At 39.8% G+C, this 16295-nt stretch overlaps 1 protein-coding gene across 1 annotated transcript in view; it reads left to right on the forward strand.

Moving 5' to 3' along the window:
• Positions 1-9213: 9213 nt before the first annotated feature.
• Positions 9214-16295, forward strand: part of MARCO (macrophage receptor with collagenous structure) — a 50062-nt gene continuing 42980 nt past the window's right edge. Inside the window, exon 1 of the mRNA XM_042780545.1 lies at positions 9214-9319. Within this exon, the coding sequence (XP_042636479.1) occupies positions 9214-9319 (106 nt within the window). The remainder of the gene's footprint in view (positions 9320-16295) is intronic.

The following is a 16295-nucleotide window of genomic DNA, read 5'->3' on the forward strand; positions in this document are numbered from 1 at the left end:
TAATTTTTCCTTTATTTTGTCATTTTGTTCTTGTATTTTCTTCCAAAATTCTTCTAAGGTTTTTTCTGTGTTTTCTTTGGTCTGTCTCTCAATCCTTTGAAGATACCTAAAGATAATTCTTTTGAATTCCTTATCACAATTCCAATGCTGCTTCTTCCTCAGGGATATGTTCTGGGTCTGTATCCTGATCCCTTGTTTCTACCACTTTCTCTTATTTCTTTGTTTGGACTGTGATTGTCTGTTGTCTCTGGGGTATCGTGGTGTGATTGTATTTAGATCTCTGTTACCTGTTTGTGAAGAGCAGCCAAGAGTGATTCAGGCTCTTCCTGGTGGTTTTTTATCATTGGCCCATTGGTGGAGAAGGAGGTAGTGGCTGTCGCTTAGTAAGTGAAGTTGTAGGAGGTGTGGGTGTAATTGTGTCTTATGGGGACTGTTGTTGTTGCTCACTCAGTTAGACACAAATTACAATTGAATAACTATCAAAAAACTAAAAGCACATAGACAAAAAACACACCATATAATCACACAGAAATAGTAGCCAAAAAGGGAAAAAGAAGAAAAAACAAGAAAACCTGCCATATCTTGGGATAGGGCACTAAGAAAAAAATGGTAGAGAAGGAGAATAATGAAGGAAAAATATGGGAAAATTGCAAAAACAAAAACAAGGAATGGGGTTAATCATGAGAAAAAAAGGCGGAGGACCTTAAAAAAAAGATTCAACCAGGAACAGGGAAAAGAAAAAATGCTGAAAACTAGAACCTGGGAGGGGAATATTAAGAATAATAATAAAAAGGACAAAATTATTATTAATAATAGTTGTTTTAAAACAGACAAATACAAGCAAACTAATCACCAGGGGGAAAAAAAGAGAAAAGAAAAAAAGAATCGGTGGAGGACAGGGCAGGGCACCCAGGCTCCGTCTGAGCACACTGACTGTGATGGAGTGCCTGTGGGCCCAGAAGGTAGGTGGGAGTAGGTGATAGCCACACCTCCATTCACCAAGCGGGTGTGGGGTATAAGAGTAACAAGAGGAATGTTGTACCTTTTCAGTCTTGCGTGTCCAGAGTGTCCTTGGGGTTGCTGGAAAGCAGAGCATGTTCTTAAGCCACAGGAATCTGTGAGAGCACTGTCTCTTTAAATATCCAAAATAGTCAAACCTTTAAAATGGTGGTGTCCTCAGGACTGGCAAAAGTCCACAGCTCAGCCCGCCTTTCTCTTCACCTTCTCTGCTTATTCCCCAGCCACCGTGCACAGTCCTCCGTGTAGTCTCTGGTTAGCAGGGCTGATTTTTTTGTTAATTCTTAGGTCCTACCAGCACTTTTGAATCTCCAAGCTGTCTGTGCCATCAGGATCGCTCAGGATCGCTGCCAGACTGCAGCTCTATATGTCTCCTTTTATGGTATTTTCATGCAAATTCTTCTGCTAGTTGGGGTTTAGTCCACTTCTATATCCTTCCCTTCAAGGCTCAGGGGTCCAGGATTATCTTCTGTGTCTGTGTTAATTGGTTTCCCTTCTCTTTGTTGAAGAGGGTCTGTGCAGTCTTTCTGCCTAGTCTGCCATCTTGCCAGTCTCTGGTTTTTGTCTTAAAGTTAGTTTTATCAGAAATTGATGTTGTCACTTCTTCTCTTTTTTGATTGCCATTTGCTTGATGTATCTTTTTCCAACCTTTGATTTTCAGTCAATTTTTGTCTTTGTCTCTAAGGTGTGTCTCTTGTAGACAGCATATTGATAGGTTATGTTTTCTTATCCAGTCTGCAACTCTTTGTCTCTTGAGTGGTCCATTTAATCCATCTACATTCAGTGTAATTATTTTAATTTGTTGCTGTCATTTTGTTATGTGTTTTTTTTGTGGTGTTCCTGCTTTCTTTGTTCTGTATATTTTTTTGTGCTGAGCTCATTATGTTTATGAATCATGTTATCATTTCTTTCATTACTATTATTTTCATGTTTGCTAAATATTTGTGCTTATCCTCTTTTTTATTGTGGTGTGAAAGTTTATCATTTTTCTTTGAGATTACCCTGTGATTTATAATTTTCTCCCCTAGTTTAGAACAGTCAATTCTATCTTGCAATTCTCTTGACTTTACTTTGAACTTCATTTAGAAGTTCTCTAACTACACTATTTTTTCCCTCTTTTTGGTTTGTAATTGTCCTCATTTGCCAATTGATGTCTCTGGTTCCCTGTTTACAATCTTATAAGCTTATTTTACTTTGGATACTTCCATAACTGGGTTGATTTCTGGGTTATGTCATCATGTGTATGAACAGTTGGTTGTTGTTTGCTGTTATTGATTTTTTGTTCAAAGGACTCCCTTTATCATCTCTTCCAAGGTAGTTCTGGTTTTAACAAATTCCCTTAATTTCTGCTTATCTGGAAGTCTCCTAATCTCACCATAATATTTTAGGGACAATTTTTCTTGGTATATAATTCTTGGTTGGAAATTTCTCTCTTTCAGGGTTTTATATATACCATCCCATTGTCTTCTTGCCTGCATGGTTTCTGCAGAGAAATCAGAGCTTAGTCTTATTGGTTGCCTTTTGTAGGTAACTTTTTGCTTTTCCCATGCTATTTCAGGATTCTTTCTTTGTCTTAGGTTTTGGGGAGTTAGATGATGATATGTCTTGGTGATTTTCTTTTGGGGTCTATCCTGTTTGGGGTTCATTGGACTTCCTGAATGGATATACTCTCATCTTTTATCATATCAGGGAAATTGTCTTCCAACAAATCTTGGACAGTTTTCTTACTGGTTTCTATTTTTCTCTTCCTGTTCTTGAATTCCAATTACATGTAGATTGTTGCTTTTGTTGGTATCTCATATGAATCTTAGGCTTTCTTTATTTTGTTTTGATCCTTTTTTCTGATTGATCCCTTTCCAAAGAAGTAATCATGTATTTGTCTTCAATCTCATGAATTCTGTCTTCCATTGATTCAATTCTATTTCTTTGCCCTTTCAAAGTGTTATCTATTTCTTAAAATTTAGTATTAATCTTCAGGGTTTCTATCTGCAAATTTCATATCCTTTCTAATTTTTCATTTATTTTGTCCTTTTATTTTCTTCCAAAATTGTTCTAGGGTTTTGTCTGTGTTTTCCTTAATTTTGTCAGTGTTTTCTTTGATCTGTCTCTCAATTCATTGAAAGTACCCAAATATAATTCTTTTGAATTCCTTATCAGGGAGTGCCAATGCTGCTTCTTTCTCAGGGATGTGTTACAGATCTGTATCCTGCTCCCTTTTTTCTACCACTTTATCTTGCTTCTTTGTGTGGACTGTGATAGTCTGTTGTCTCCAAGACTTTCTGACTTTGTTGTATTTATATTTAATTGGTGATTGTGTGTTGGAGTGATTCACCCAAGATTTTCTTTTTTTTTTTTTTTTTTGGATATATCTGAGTAAGCAGCATACTGTGTTTCTCTATTCACTTGTTGGCAGCACTTATGCACTCACCACCTGTCTCCTGGTGGATGTGATTGAGAATGAGAGTGGCTACGCAGATCTCTGTTAACTGTTTGTGAAGAGCAGTTAATGGTAAGTCAGGCTTTTATTGGTGATTGTGTATCATTGGCTAGTGGTGGCTCTTACTCAGTAAGTGGAGGTGTAGGAGGTGTGGGAGTGGTTGGGTTATATAGGCACAGTTGCTATCTTCCACTTAGACAAAAACAGCAATTGAAAAACCATCAAAAAAGTGAAACAAGAGGATAAAAAATGCACAGCACATAAACACACAGGAACAATAACCAAAAAAAGAAAAGAAAAGAAATGTAAAGAAATACTTTAAAAAGCCAAAAGTAATATGAATAGAAAAAGGGGGAAAAATTTTCAATATCTGGGGAGAGGGGAATAAGAGAAAAGAAGTAGAGTAGGAGAAAAATGTAGAAAAAAATGGGAAAAATGCAAAAAGAAAAGGAATGAGGAGAACCACAAGAAAGAAAAAGAATGGGAACCAGGAAAAGGGAAGAGAGGAAAAGCTGAAAACTAGGACCTGGGAAGGGAAGAAGAAAGAATAATAATAAAACAGATAAAAAAAATTAAAAACAGAGAAAAACAAACAAACTAAAAAGAAAAAAAATCTTGGTGAGGTGCGGCAGGGCACCCAGGCTCCATAAGAGCACACTTACTGGGATAGAATTCCTGCTGGCCCAGAAGATGGGTGGGAGTGAGGGATGGCTGCACCTCTGTTCACTAAGAGGGTGTGAGGTATAAGAGTAACAAGGAGAACATTGCCTTTCTGGTCCTCAGTGTCTGGTATGTCCTTGTGGTCCTGGCAAGTGGAGCCTATTCTTAGGTCTCTGGAATCTGAGAGAAAGCTGTTGCTTTAAATACCCAAAATGGTCAAACCACTTGTAAACGTTCAAAATGGCTACACCTTCCAGACAGACAAAAGTCCACAGGTCAGCCCATCTCCCTCTTTGCTGCCTCCCCTTTTATTTACCAGCCACCAGTTCAGTCCTCCAATCAGCCCCTGGCCAGCAGGGTAGAATTTTAGGTTAATTCTTAGGTCTTAACACCAGTCGGAAATATCCAGGTTATCCATGCCATCAGGATCACTGACAGTCTGCAGCTCCGTGTGTCTCCTTTTTTGGTGTTTTCATGCAGGTTCTTCTACTACTTGGAGTTTAGTCCACTTCTGTATCCTCTCTTTCAAAGCTCAGGGCTCCAGGATTATGTTCTGTATCTGTTAATTGGTTCCTTTTTTCTCTGTTGAAGAAGGTTTGTGTAGCTTGTCTACCTATTCTGCCACCTTACTAGAACCCCCCCCCCCTTTTTTTATTTACCAATTCTGACATCAGTTGTCTTCCCTACAGCACTTTGTAATTCTCTGCTGGGTTCAATAATTTGTTACAATAGCCACAAAGACCATAGAACTCACATACCATACTTATATTTAGGTGGTTTATTAAGGAAGTGACAGGATACAACTCAGGATCAGGATGAGGAAGCATGAAGACAACATCTGAAGGCTCCCTTGAAGTGGAGAGCACTTTCCACCCTTTGTCAGAGGATGACAGCTCTCTCAGCTCCTCTCCACTGTGCAAGCAAACAGGCCCTTCTCTCTGCCATGCGCTCCACCCTCAGCTGTGCAGGTCTACTCCCAGCCCCCTCAAAGCAGGCCTCCTGTCAGCTCTCTGAGGACAGTCTTCCTTTCAGCCTCCTCAAGACAGGGGTCCTCTTGACTCCCTCTGGGCAGACCTCTCTGCCTTCAGTCTCCCTGCCATCAGCTTCCCCACTGCTACCTGACCTACTCATAGCAAGTGTAACAGTTTTAGTTCAGCTCTTAACTGCATTCCTAGCAGCAGGATTTTGCTGTCACCACTGACTCTGCCACAGGGCCCCTTCTTGGCCTGTAGGCATCTTCAGTGTTACAATCCTCAATCTGTTTTATAGCTCTTTAAGAAGTTTCCTTGTCTTCTCTCTCTCTGCTTCTTCTCTCTTTTTTCTTCCTATTGCTTCTGTCTACCCACCTCTGTGGGGTTTGCTACATATATAAGCAAACTCCTGGTCAGTTTCAAGGAAAGGCCCTCCCACCAGGGCCATGAACTGACCAATACTCTCTTGGTAGGCCACAGATACTTCATTTGCAGAGTAGGCTATAATCACTTCATGTGCAGATATGTATTGAACTATCCTTGCAAAGTGAATAAAATAGACTAATCACAGGGAAGGCTGCAACCCAGGACCAGACAAAAGTATCAAATCTCAAGTTGTTTATAGTTTACTCAGGAAAGTGGCTTAACCTGGACAAAAGTAACAAATCCTCTGGGGTAGAAAATTAGGGGAAGGTAATTCTTCAGGCTTAGGAGAAGAATCTCTCAAGCTGTTTTTCCAAAGAACCAAGACAAAAGATGACAGAAGGGAACTCATCACACCACAGTTGCCAGGAGTTGTGATTGACTTGATGGATTTGTTTGGTTTTTGGTTCTGGGTTTTTTTTTTTATGAAAACCAGAGCCCTGGGTTGGTATCAGTGTGTTGAGAAAACTCCTCTGTGTAAACCCCTGATACAGCCCTTGGGTTAAGCCAGGTTGTAGAGGTAGGGGGTGTCATCACACCATCTGAACCTAGTTACAGGCTGTTTTGAGTGTTAAGGAATGTATGTAAATGTTCAGCACATGTCTGACATGGAGTAAGTGCTAATGACAGTTAACGCCCTATAAGCTGTCATTATTGAGTCCTACTCTGTTTTGTTAAAATGATCATGTTTAATCCCAGCAACAATGCCTGCCATGAAACAGGCATTTTATAGAGGAGGTACTCTAGGTTCAGAGAAGTTAAGTAAGCTGCCCAAGGTCACACAGTAAGTTAATGACAGTTGGGATTGGTAGTCAGATCTGGCTCCACATCTAAAACAACTGAAAACTTATAATCAGTTGCCACAGAGTCAATTCCAACTCATGGTAACTCTATGTGTGTCAGAGTAGAACTGTGCTTCATAGGATTTTCAATGACTGAAAAGAAGTAGATCAGAAGTAGATTGGCAGGCCTTTCTTCTGAGCTTCCTCTGCATGGACTAAAACCTCCAAACTTTTGATTAGCAGCCGAGCCCATTAACTGTTTGCACCACCTAAGGACACACTTCATATCCATGTTAAGCTTCACCCAAGAAGGGCAGCACTCAGTCATTACCCCACAATGTATTATAATGAGCCTCCTCAAATCCCTCCTCCCTCCACCGCTATATGTATGAGTAATGCCCTGTATTGGAGCAGAGCTGACTGTGCAGAGGAAGGAGGTATAACCCAGTGAGCAGCTTCTTTGCTAGGGGATTTCCCGGCTTTGGGGGAAGCCCTGCAGCCTTCTATTATCTCTCACTATGTGTTAACCGTCAAATTTCTGGATGGGGTTGCCCGCCCTTCACTTCTTCACATCTAGCTCTTTCCTTTGAACTTTTTGTCCTGGCTTCTGCTCCAGGCCCCTGTCAAAGCTAGTGACTACCTGAATGATGAAATATTGAACTTCATTGGTGACCTCCACTGGTGATGTCTGTCTTACGTGGCACTGCCAGTAATTCTCACTTTCCTGAATTTCTTTCCCGTTCTGCTTTTGCCACACCACAGGCCAAAGAAAGTAGTTTAGCTTGACACAGCCTCTTCCCCTGCCACCTCTCTCCATGTTTGGTTACCCAATAAGCAAGATGAGTATGGGCTTACTTATGCTTACTTACTCATCTGTAGTGAACAATATCACATTTTTTCACCACATCAAAGATTCTGCTTTTACATATGATTGGCATCTGTCTCTTTCCCAGCCTCACAGCATCTTCCTACAGCATCAAATCCTCTTTTCAGATTTATAATCCCAATCCCTGACAAGGACAGTAAGCAAGGTAAGGATAGGCTTACTTCCTAATCTGTAGTAAACAGTTTCATGTTTTTCTCCACATCTGTGAAAAATGAAGTAAGATGAAACCCATATGAAAGTAAGTGAGTGCAAGTAAGCCCTTGCTTACCTTGCTTATTGGGTAATCTGCCCCCACATCTCCTCAACTCTTCCATTCCAAATAGACCAAATGGTTCACAGTTTCCTGCCTTTCTCCTGCCTATAAGGCCTTTGCCTTGTCCTGCTCTCCTGAAAAATTCCCAGCCACCCCTCTAAACCCAGCTCTGGTGTCCCTTGTATTCAATTGATGAAGCTTTTTTGATATTCCCATCCTTGCTTCTGCCCTCCTAGGTGCTTCCATCATTGCTGGACTTACCAGACTCTTCCAGAATTTAGTTTTATGCACATCCATCTCGCACATTAAAATGTGAACTTCTTTAAGGCAAATGACAGTTTTTCGTGTCCTTGGTATCCAGATGGTTCACAACGTCTCTGATGGTAATAGCTACATGACCATTAGGCTTATCATGTACAAAGTGCCATCTACCCATGTTAATTTAATACTTAACCACTACCAGTTGCCATTAAGTTGATTGCAACTCTTAGTGTCCCATGTGTATTGGAGTAGAGCTGTGCTCCACTGGGTTTTCAGCAGCTGATCTTTTGGAAGTAGATCACCAGGCCTTTCTTCTGAGTCTTGGTAGACTCCAAGCTCCAACCTTCTGATTAGCAACCAAGCATGTTAACTTTTTGCACCACCTAGGAACTTCATTTATTACAGAAACTATTAACATCTTCTGTATTTTACAAATGAGGAAAGGGAGACTCTGAAAACTTCAATGATTTGTCCAAGGTCACATGGCCTGTGTGGAAGGCATAGAATTTGAACCCAGCCATTCTAGCTCTTTGAATCTTGTCTTAACTGTAATACTATACAATCTCCCAGGTAAGGAATGCCAGCAGGAGGGAGAAACAGAAGAGTTTTCCGCCTTCAAATGCACTCATACACACGCACATACACACATGGATGCACACAAAAAATATGGAAAACCACAAGGAGAAATATAATTAAATGCCACAATGTATGGTATAGAGCCAAAAACCAAACCAAACTCACTACCACTTAGTCAATCCCAACTTATAGCAATCTCCATTGGGTTTCTAAGACTTTAAATCTTTACAGAAGCAGACTGCCTCAGCTTTCTTTTGAAGAGCAGCTAGGGGGTTTGAACTGCTAACCTTTTGGTTAGTAGCCAAATGCCTTAGCCACTGTACATCAGAGCTCCTTGTGGTATAGAGCAGTGTTTCTCAGACTTGAATGCATAGAAAGTAACTGAGGTTCTTGTTAAAATGTAGATTTGTATTCATTGCACTTCTAACAAGTTTCCAGGTGATGCTGACCCTGCAGGTCTGTGGACCACACGTTGAGTAGGAAGGATATGGACTCTAAGAGTTGAGTAATGTCAAAGGGACATGTCAGTGTGAACTGGAGAGGTCTGGGGACTGCAGGCTGGGTCTGGGACAACAGCAGGGCTTATTTAGGCAGAGATGAGGGAGAGAAATGTTCTCATATGTCATTCAGTTGTTGGCTTTCAGGGGCCTAGGAGCAAGAGAGTGGTCAGGGGACTGTAACTTGTGCCCCAACCTTGCCTGACTCCACTTAACAAGCAGTTGAACTAGGCAGGAGCATGAAGAGTACATTTTTGAGAAATGTGTTCTCCTGATCATATCAGGAAACATTTTGCAAATTCAGAAATCAAGCCAAAGGGAAGTGTCGTGTGATCTACAACTCGCTGTGGTAGTTAAATGGAAGTGATCTTCCCCTGAGTGGTTCCTCTTGAGAGAAGCATTTCTGCTGGCTCCAGGACTTTGATCCATATAAAGCTTAAAAGCTTAGCAATGGAAAATAAGGAGGTTCTCAGTGAGGAAGAGTTCTTGGGTAGCACCAAAGGAGGATCACTCCACCAAACCATGTTCCCTGAAATGGAGACCTTTGAGATCAATGGTAAAGTACTATTCCCCAGTAATTCAATCCCCTGCTAATGTGTCTAATCTGTTGGTGATGTAAGGATAGATAAGATAGGAAGATTTGGTTTGCAGTATTGCAGTGCTTTGCATCTGATTCTTATTAATATATTTCTGGAAAGCCTAAATCTAGAGTTTGTAGAATGCTAAAAATAAATACCATATTTTTCATATACTAAAAAACAGTTGTCATAAAGTTGATTCTAACTCATGGTAACTCCATGTTCCAGAGCAGAATTGTGTTCCATAAGGTTTTCAGTGGCTCAGTTTTCAGAAGTAGATTGACCGGCCCTTCTCTAGAGATGCGTCTGAGTGGACTTCAATCCCCGACCTTTAGCTTAGAAGCTGAGCCACTAACCATTTGCCCCACTCCGGGACTCTTTCTTTAGTTTACCTTTGGGGTTGTTTATTAGTGTCACAATTTCTTTAAGTCATATTTAAATATTTTCCCTTACATAAATGTCAATGCCTATTAAATGTACCCTTTTTATTAGTGTCTTATTTTTCCAGATAGGTTGTATGATGAAATAGCAATATAATAAAGGGGAAGGCAAATTCCACAAACCTGAAGCCAAGCGCCACACACTTTTAATGCAGTTCCTTTAAAATTTGTTGAGGGGACTTCTATTACAGCTGATGATCAAAGAATATATATATATATTTTTAACATCAGATACATTGGCTAGAATATGACACAGTTTCATAATTAGTTTATCTTAGGTTAAACTCGGGTTTTAAAAATTCAGTAAATTCTGTTGACTTTATTTCCTGTCAGAGTTACATGGTGATATATTTTTTTAATTTCTAGGATTTTTAGCATTTAAAGTCACCTGTGGGAGCATTGTCTAGGATCATCTTCCAATGTCAGCATATTCCTACTCCCTGGTTTTTCTGAGAGTTGTACATTCAGATACAATGACAGCTCTGTCCCCAAACTTGAGGTCTCTCAGCCCTTATTGGTAGTAATAAACATTTGGTAGCACAGGTGACTGGCTACAATTTATGGGGATATAAAAATGATGGGTCTGGCTCTGGCCTCTAGGAAATTGTAGTATGGTGACAGAAAAAAGCATGCATGCAAATGAATAGAATAATCTTTGGCTATTCAGAAATTTAGGGAACATAACATTTTGGATGTCTAATAACATCTTAAGATCACTGAAAATGTTCAGGTCAAGTTTAAATGAAACATACTGAGGAAAGAGAGGAAACAGAAAAGAATAAACATGGTTTCTGGCCTCAAGGAATCCACAGTCTTGTCTGAGGGTGGTAGGAGGATGGACAGGATGATCCTGGACCATAAACTCACGATGTCTATACTACTAGCCACTGGCTGTGACTGAGATATGGACAAGGCATTATGGAGGTATCTACTTGGTGTGAGGCTGGTAGAGCTGACACCTCTCCTAAAATTTAAGGGATAAAAAGGATTAGAGAAAGGAGATGGTAGAGAAATATTCAGAGAAATAAAAGAAATTTTCAGAGAACTACAAATTCAGAAATATACAAATAGCCCCAAAATTGGGAGGGGAAGCTTGATGGGTATTGAGGCTGTGGACTTAATCCACAAAACAATGGGATCTTTGAAGGGATTAAAGTCAGGTTGAGAAGCACTGATCTGCACTTGAGATTGTTAACTGTTATAGGTGGGGAGCAAGTTGAAGAGAATAACACTGAAGACAGAGAGGAACTAGACAGCATGAGATGATAAGGGGTGGTAGTTGAAGAAAGGAAATGAGGGAATGCAATGGAATAATACTAGAAGTTAAATCAGTAAGACCATAGTGGTGGAATAGGGCAGGTGAGGAGAGAGGACTCAAGGATTTATTCCAGATTTCTGGCTTGAGTTATGGATGCCACAAATTAAAAGAAACAAAATCACTTCAATTTGGATGAACATTTTTTCTAAATGCATTCACAACTTCCTGTTTGATTTTTCAAAGGTCATGGAAAATAATGAAACTTTCTAGATGAGTACCATTACAAACAGTAATCACTGTTGTGTTTTGTAATATAGTGACCCCTTCAGGGCTTACTAAAATGAATAAAACTTGTTTCAGCACTAAGTGGCCTCAGGCTTCTTTATCTTTTTTTTTTTTTTTTGCGGGGGGCGGGGGAGGTCTGTTGAAGATTTCTTTTGTTTTCTGATAAAGCTCGATGCCTGTTGGCTGTTGTTGCACATAGAGTTAAACAATATCCCAGATCTTCCCTCATGAGTTTCATCTCGCAGCTATTACAGTTGGATAATTGAACATTTGAGCTTGAACAAGAGACTTTATATTTATATCTGTTGACAATATATGATTTCTGGGATGCACTTATGCCATATGCTGAATTGTGTCCCCCAGTATATGTGTTGGAATCCTAACCATAGACCTATGGATGTAATCCCATTGGGAACAGGGTTTTGTTTGTTATGTGAATAAGGTCATGTTAGTTTAAGGTGTGTTTCAAACTATTCACTTTTATGATATACAAAGAGCAGATAAGGCACAGAGAAGGAAGTGAGCACAAAGGGAAGATCCATGCCATGAAGATCACCAAGGAATCAAGGAATGTGAGGTCTACAGAAACTAAAAGATGTCTTCACCCAGAGAGAACAGAGAGCCTTCCCCTAGAGCTGGTGACCTGAATTCAGAATTGTAGCCTCATAAATTGTGAGAAAATAAAATTTCTTTTTTTAAAGAAACACCCACTGAGCCTGGTGAGACCCTTGAGACTATAGCCCCTAGATACCCTTCAGGTCTGGAACTGAACTTACTCTTGTGGCTTCCAGCCAAACAATAGACAAACCTATGGAGTGAACATTTACATCAGGTAGATATACCTCTTGGAGTGATCAACTAGGGGAGAACAGAAGGGCAGTACATGCACAGGGAGACAGCTGGGGTTGGGGTGGGAATGCATGGGAGGGAAGGACACACGGAAGAGGTAACTATAGAGAGAAAGTGGGAAGAGAGCTGTCACATTGTGGGGAATTGCAGTCAATGTCATGAAATAAAATGTATGAACTGCTGTATGGAAAATGAATTTGCTCTGTAAACTTCCACCCAAATCAAAAAAGTAAAAAAAATAAAAATAAAAAGAACCACCCACTTGTGGTGTTTCTATTACAACATCACTAGCAAAGTGCTATTTTTTTTGTGTGTGAGATGCCATAGAGTTAGTTCCAACTCATAGTGACCCTATGTACAACATAACGAAACACTGCCCGGTCCAGCACCATCCTCACAGTCGTTGCAATGTCTGAGCTTGTTGCAGCCACTTCGTAAATCCATCTTGTTGAGGATCTTCCACTTTTTCACTGACCTTCTACTATACCAAGTTCTCCTGGGACTGCTCCTTCTTGATAACATGTCCAAAATACGCAAGAAAAAGTCTCACCATCCTTACTTCCAATGAGCATTCTGGCATTATTTCTTTCAAAACAGATTTGTTCATTCTTCTGGCAGTCCATGGTACATTCAATATTCTTTACCAGCACCATAATTCAAATGCATCAATTCTTCTTCAGTGTAGCTTTTACATGCATATGAGGCGACTGAAAAGACCATGTCTTGGGTCAGGTGCACTTTAGTCCTCAAAATGACATCTTCACATTTTAACGCTTAAAAAAAAGAGATCTTTTGCAGCAGACTTGCCCAATGCAATATGTTGTTTGACTTCCTGACTGTTGCTTCCATGGGTGTTAATTGTGGATTCAAATAAAATGAAATTCTCGACAACTTCAATCTTTTCTCTTTCTCGTGAGGTTGCTTATTGACAACGTCCAGTTGTGAGGATTTTAATTTTCTTTGTGTTGAGGTGTAATCTATACTGAAGCCTATAGTCTTTGGTCTTCTTCAGTAAGTGCTTTAAGTCCTTTTCATCTTCAACAAACAACATTGTATTATCTGCATATCACATACTCTTAATGAGTCCTCCAATCCTGATGCCACATTCTTCTTCATATAGTCCAGCTTTTCGGATTATTTGCTCAGTGAACAGACTGAATAAGTATGGTGAAAGAATACAAACCTGACACACATCTTTCCTGATTTTAACCATGCAATCCCTTTGTCTGTTTGAATGAATGCCTTTTGGTGTATGTACTGGTTCCACATGGGCACGATTAAGTGTTCTAGCAAACTAAGACAATTCATATACTCTTTTTTGAAAGTCATGAACTTTCGTCTGGCTTGAGTCTTCTGTCACTCTTGATGTGTCTTCAGGAGGAGTTCTGTTATTACATTTGCAAATTCTTTTAGGTCTATAGAGTGTACCCTAACCCCTCAACTACTTCAAGATTCATGTCTTTCTTAATGACATTTTTTCCCCACCAAATTCGGTCTATAAAATATTCTTCTTGATGAGAAGACCTAAATAAAATGCAGGTAGAGAAGTTATGATTTTTGCTGTTGTTTGCTTTAATTAATACTGCATCATTGACTCTCAATGGTGGGTCTAGCTGACCCTTCTTTCTTCTGTGAAGGTAATGTTAAACATTCTCCTAACAGACCTTACTCTTCAATTCCATTCAGTTTCAGCCTTCCTGGCATCACCACTATTATTCCATGTAGTGCTTCTCACGTTATTTTTAGTCATGAAAATATCTCTCAATTTCCTTTAAACATCTGGCTTTATCCTATAATTGTTTAATTTTTAAATTTTGAAATCATTATAGATTAACAGATGTTGAGAAAACTGTACAGGAGGCTCTCAGTGTAACCTTCCCCCAATTTCCTCCAACATTTTGCACAATTAGAGTAAAATATCAAAACCAGGAAATTGATATTGGCACACTCCACAAAGCTTATTCAGATTTCACAAGTTTTTATGTGAACTCATTTGTGTATGTGTAGATATAGTTCTATGAAATTTTACCAAGTGTAAATGTGTAATTGCTGCCAAAATCAAGATGTAGAATTGTTTCAGCACCACAAGAGCACCTTTATAGACACACACACATACACACACACACATACCCCTCACTACTCCGTACTCCCGTATCAATCTGTAACTCCTGGAAACCACTAATCACTCCCTTATCTTTATAATTTTGTTATTTTAGGAATGCTATGTAAATGGAATTATACAGTATGAAACCTTATAGTATTTTTCACGTAGCATAACTAACTCTCTTGAGATACATCCAATTTGTGTGCATATCAATAGTTTGTTCCTTTTTCTGGTGGTGTAGTGCCTAAGGGATTTGACTGCTAATCAGAAGTTTGGCAGTTCAAACCCAACAGCCACTCCTTGGAAGGAAGACTAGGCAATCTACTTCCATAAAGATTTATTGCCTCGGAAACCCAAAGGGGGTCGCTATGAGTTGGAATCGACTCAATGACAATGAATTTATTTATTTATTTTTGTTTAGTATTATATAGTATGGATGTACCAGTTTGTTTAATCATTCAACCACTGAAGGACATTTGAGTTGTTTCCCATTTTTTGTGTAACACAAACAAAATTATGATGCCCATTCATGTAAATAATTTTTTGTGAGAATGAATTTTCATACATAACTTAGGATAGATGTCTATCTTTCTTAGGCTGAGTATGTGTGTGTGTGTGTGTGTGTATGAGATAGAGAGAGAGAGATGGGGGGGGATTGGTTTATCTCGAAGAAATGGTTCATGAGGTTGTAAAGTCTGGTAAGTGCCAAGTCCATGGGTTAAATATCAGGCTGGAGGGTTCATTTGACTCACAGAGCTGCTGCTGGTTTATAGGTTACAAAGGCTGACAAATCCAGTATCAGCAGGTAAGATGGCCAGCTACTGGCTCATGGGCTGCGTGGGCTAACGAATCCCAAGATCAGCAGGTAATATGGCAGGCTGCTGCCTCAAGTCCAAAGAACCATAGGTCAGGTGATGATGAGCTAGACGCAGGTTCCAGACTGAACAAAAAGCCAGAGACTTTGCCAGGACATCCATGTATGTATTAGAAGCAGACCACAGCACATTTCATCATTGAGGTGATTGTATTATATCAGATGTCATCACGGGGCTGACTACATCATAAATGCTAAACCACTGAGAATCATGGCCCAGCCAAGTTGACACATAGTTAATTATCACCATGTCCCAAAGTACATTGCTGAGTTGCATTGTAAGTATATGTTTGGTTTCATAAAAAATTGCCTACACCATTTACATGCTCACCAGCAATGTATGAGTGATTCAGTTTCTTTGCATTCCTGTCAATGCTTGTTGCTATCACGTTTTAAAAAATTATTTAATTACTCTGGTAGCTGTATAGTGATATCTCACTTTGGTTTTAATTTGCAATTCCGCAATGACACATCTTTTCATGTGCTATTTGCTGTCTGTATATCCTCCACGGGGAAATGTCTCTTCAGTCTTTTGCCTACATTTTAATTAGATTGCTTGGGTTTTAACTGTTCAGTTTTTATTTTATTTTATTTTATTTTGCTAACAAGTTTTTTTTAATTGTGATTTGGGTGAAGATTTACAGAGCAAATTCACTTTCCATACAGCAGTTCATATACACTTTGTCTCATGACATTGACCACAGTTTACCACAATGCAACAGCTCCCCTCCCACCTCCTCCTCACAGTTACGTCTTCCCAGTGTCCATCCCTCCATGGGCTCCTGTCCCCTGAGCTGTCTCCCTGTGCATAAGCAGCCCTTCTTTCTCCCATGATTGTTCTCTCGAAGGAGTGTATCTACTAGAGGTAAATGTTCAACTCATATGCCTGTCTTTTGTTTGGCCGGGAACCATAGATGTAGCTTCGATTCCAGACCCAAAGGGCAGCTAGGGGCCATAGTCTCAGTGGTTCCACCCAACTCTATTGGACCAGCAAACATGGTCTCCCCCCTTTTTTTTTCCTCCAATGATTTTGAGTTTTGTTCCACATTGCTGTCCCTCTCTATCAAGGATCTCCTACACAGATCCCCTTTCAAGTGGATGACAGTGGTAGCCGGGCACCATCTAGTTCTTCTGGTCTCATAGT

The sequence above is a fragment of the Orycteropus afer genome, unplaced genomic scaffold, assembly GCF_000298275.1.
Source record: "Orycteropus afer afer isolate SDZICR_OR568_19922 unplaced genomic scaffold, OryAfe1.0 scaffold00004, whole genome shotgun sequence".
Lineage (NCBI taxonomy): Eukaryota > Metazoa > Chordata > Mammalia > Tubulidentata > Orycteropodidae > Orycteropus > Orycteropus afer.